This window comes from Perkinsus marinus, assembly GCF_000006405.1.
Source record: "Perkinsus marinus ATCC 50983 genomic scaffold scf_1104296930232, whole genome shotgun sequence".
NCBI classification, from domain to species: domain Eukaryota; phylum Perkinsozoa; order Perkinsida; family Perkinsidae; genus Perkinsus; species Perkinsus marinus.
Window position 1 is genome coordinate 1 of NW_003216191.1, and position 2,015 is coordinate 2,015.

At 48.5% G+C, this 2,015-nt stretch overlaps 2 protein-coding genes across 2 annotated transcripts; both read right to left on the bottom strand.

The window, feature by feature from the left end:
• Positions 1–4: 4 nt before the first annotated feature.
• Positions 5–702, bottom strand: Pmar_PMAR015378 (hypothetical protein; the record flags this gene model as incomplete). The annotated part of the gene is made up of 5 exons (XM_002787153.1): positions 5–112; positions 168–247; positions 294–396; positions 450–544; positions 615–702. Coding segments are annotated over 5 exons (474 nt in total), but the record flags the coding sequence as incomplete, so codon positions are not given.
• A 103-nt stretch (positions 703–805) lies between these two features.
• On the bottom strand, positions 806–1,750 carry Pmar_PMAR015379 (methyltransferase, putative; the record flags this gene model as incomplete). Its single annotated transcript, XM_002787154.1, has 3 exons — positions 806–1,057; positions 1,331–1,437; positions 1,486–1,750. 3 exons carry the CDS (start codon positions 1,748–1,750, stop codon positions 806–808), a joined length of 624 nt encoding a protein of 207 aa, XP_002787200.1.
• Between the last annotated feature and the right edge of the window lie 265 nt (positions 1,751–2,015).

The window sequence follows — 2,015 nt, forward strand, 5'->3', positions numbered from 1 at the left end:
CTACCTTGCCACGTTCCTCAACAGGTAGAGTGAGCCACTGGGCAAGGGCCAGTGAGCCGCCCGCTAAAACTGGTATTAGAACTCCACCGTAGACAAGATACTTCAGTGAGACCTAGCACGCACAGCGAAGAATGACACTTGCATGGCAGTGACACTCGTAGGCTCACGATGCGGTTGAGGAGGACGTCGGGGCGTCTGATTTGATATGTAATATCGGCATACCGCCTTTCAAGTAACTTATTCATATCTGACAAACCGTTATTAGCACCGAGATAACAGCAGGAAAGGCCTACTCTTGAATGCTCGATAACCCCACACTGCTGAGACGAGCGCTGCCAAGTCTAGAATATGTGGAGTATAGACAGCCTTAAGACCTGCGACCGCCCGCTTCATGGGCTGACGAACAGAAGAACAGTAGGGCGGGATAGGATAGGGAGGAGAGCTCTTACGTTGGATACCGTGGGCTCGACAGCATCCTGTTCATCCTCGAACTCAATTTTATTGCCAAACTCGTCGAAGTAGCTCTTCTTGTCCAGGTTTTCACCTACGAATTGAATAAGACACTTCGTAGCTCGAGAGCTGGTGACAGGGAATTATTCCAATAATCAACTCACTCAAGAAGTGCTGTCGCCATTGTATATATCCAAGAGATAAGACCCCGCCGAGAATGCCGGTCCACACGATATCGGCCTTTTGCGACATGATAATGAGCTGTAAAAACTAAGACGAACAGTCATTCCTCCCCCAACGAAACAATCACGAGAGTTTAATCGTGAACGAGAGACTTAGGAATAAGCATATCTCGCTAAAGACCTAGGGCTCCAGCGGCCACAGCAGCGGCCGCTTGCCGGGCCGCAGCCTCCTCTAGGAACCTGTGGTAAGAGGCCGCCTGGTCGATCAGTGAGGGAGGGTCACAACGACGCCTGAACACGGCAGTGTAGCAGGGCTTGCCGGCCCGCTTGACCTGAGGGATGTCTTTGGTGAGAGAGCAAACGCGGAGTACCTTCTTTCCTTCTTCTGTGTCATTCTCAATACATTTTATGCAAGGGTCTCCTGCCTGAATGAAATCGATTCGACGAGACGCGTCTAGAACTAAAGAACTGGGAAATCGACAAGGCAGATGTAAAATTAACCACCTTACATCAAATGAGACTAAAAAGCATCAACTAATCCTACAAGTGAGTAATACTACTAGACGGGTATGAACTAAGACAGCAAGCGGTTACCATTATCAGAAATCATTGATGAGATAGGGGCTTCGGAAATCGCGAAACCACTCAGAATGCATAGCATTTATGGTATTGATATGATGAAGACAACAAATACTCACCAGTTCAGCATCAGTGACCCTCTCGAAAAGCTCATGTTGACGCTCGCCACAGTCCCTCATCCAAACGTGGAGATCTTCCACATCAGTAACGGTATACAGCAATCCACCTGAAAGCAGCTTTCATCTATTCCACAACTTCGGCTCTTCCTTGCTACCTGGCTTCAACACATACGCGTACAGGCTCATCAAAGGGTCGTTGATGATTCTCCGTCTCCAGTTGTGCTTCTTGAAATGAGGATCGGGGAAGCAAAAGAACATCTTGTCACACGAGCCCTTTGGGAAGTAGTTGGCCAGAAACTTCATAGCGTTGGTTCGGATAACGGCGATGTTATCACCCTTATAGGGTCCATCAGAAAGTCTCATGCTACGGATCCGCTCGCCCACGTAGTTGGTCACTTGTTCTCGAATTTCCATACCCATGATGAGATTATTTGGGAATAGCGGTCCAAGAGATACCAGAAGACCCCCGAATCCGCATCCGATGTCAAGGATGAAATTGTTACGAATGGGATGGTCGTAGATCAGCGAGGAATCGTATTCGATAGGATGATCTTTAGTATTGTTAAAGATAGTCTGTTCGCACTCCTCCCGACTCCTATCAGTGTGAAAGTACTTGGGGAAGTGCATAGACCAGTCCACATGGCGAGGCGACACAAGGTACTGCATCAGTGGGTCGCTCAAGGGG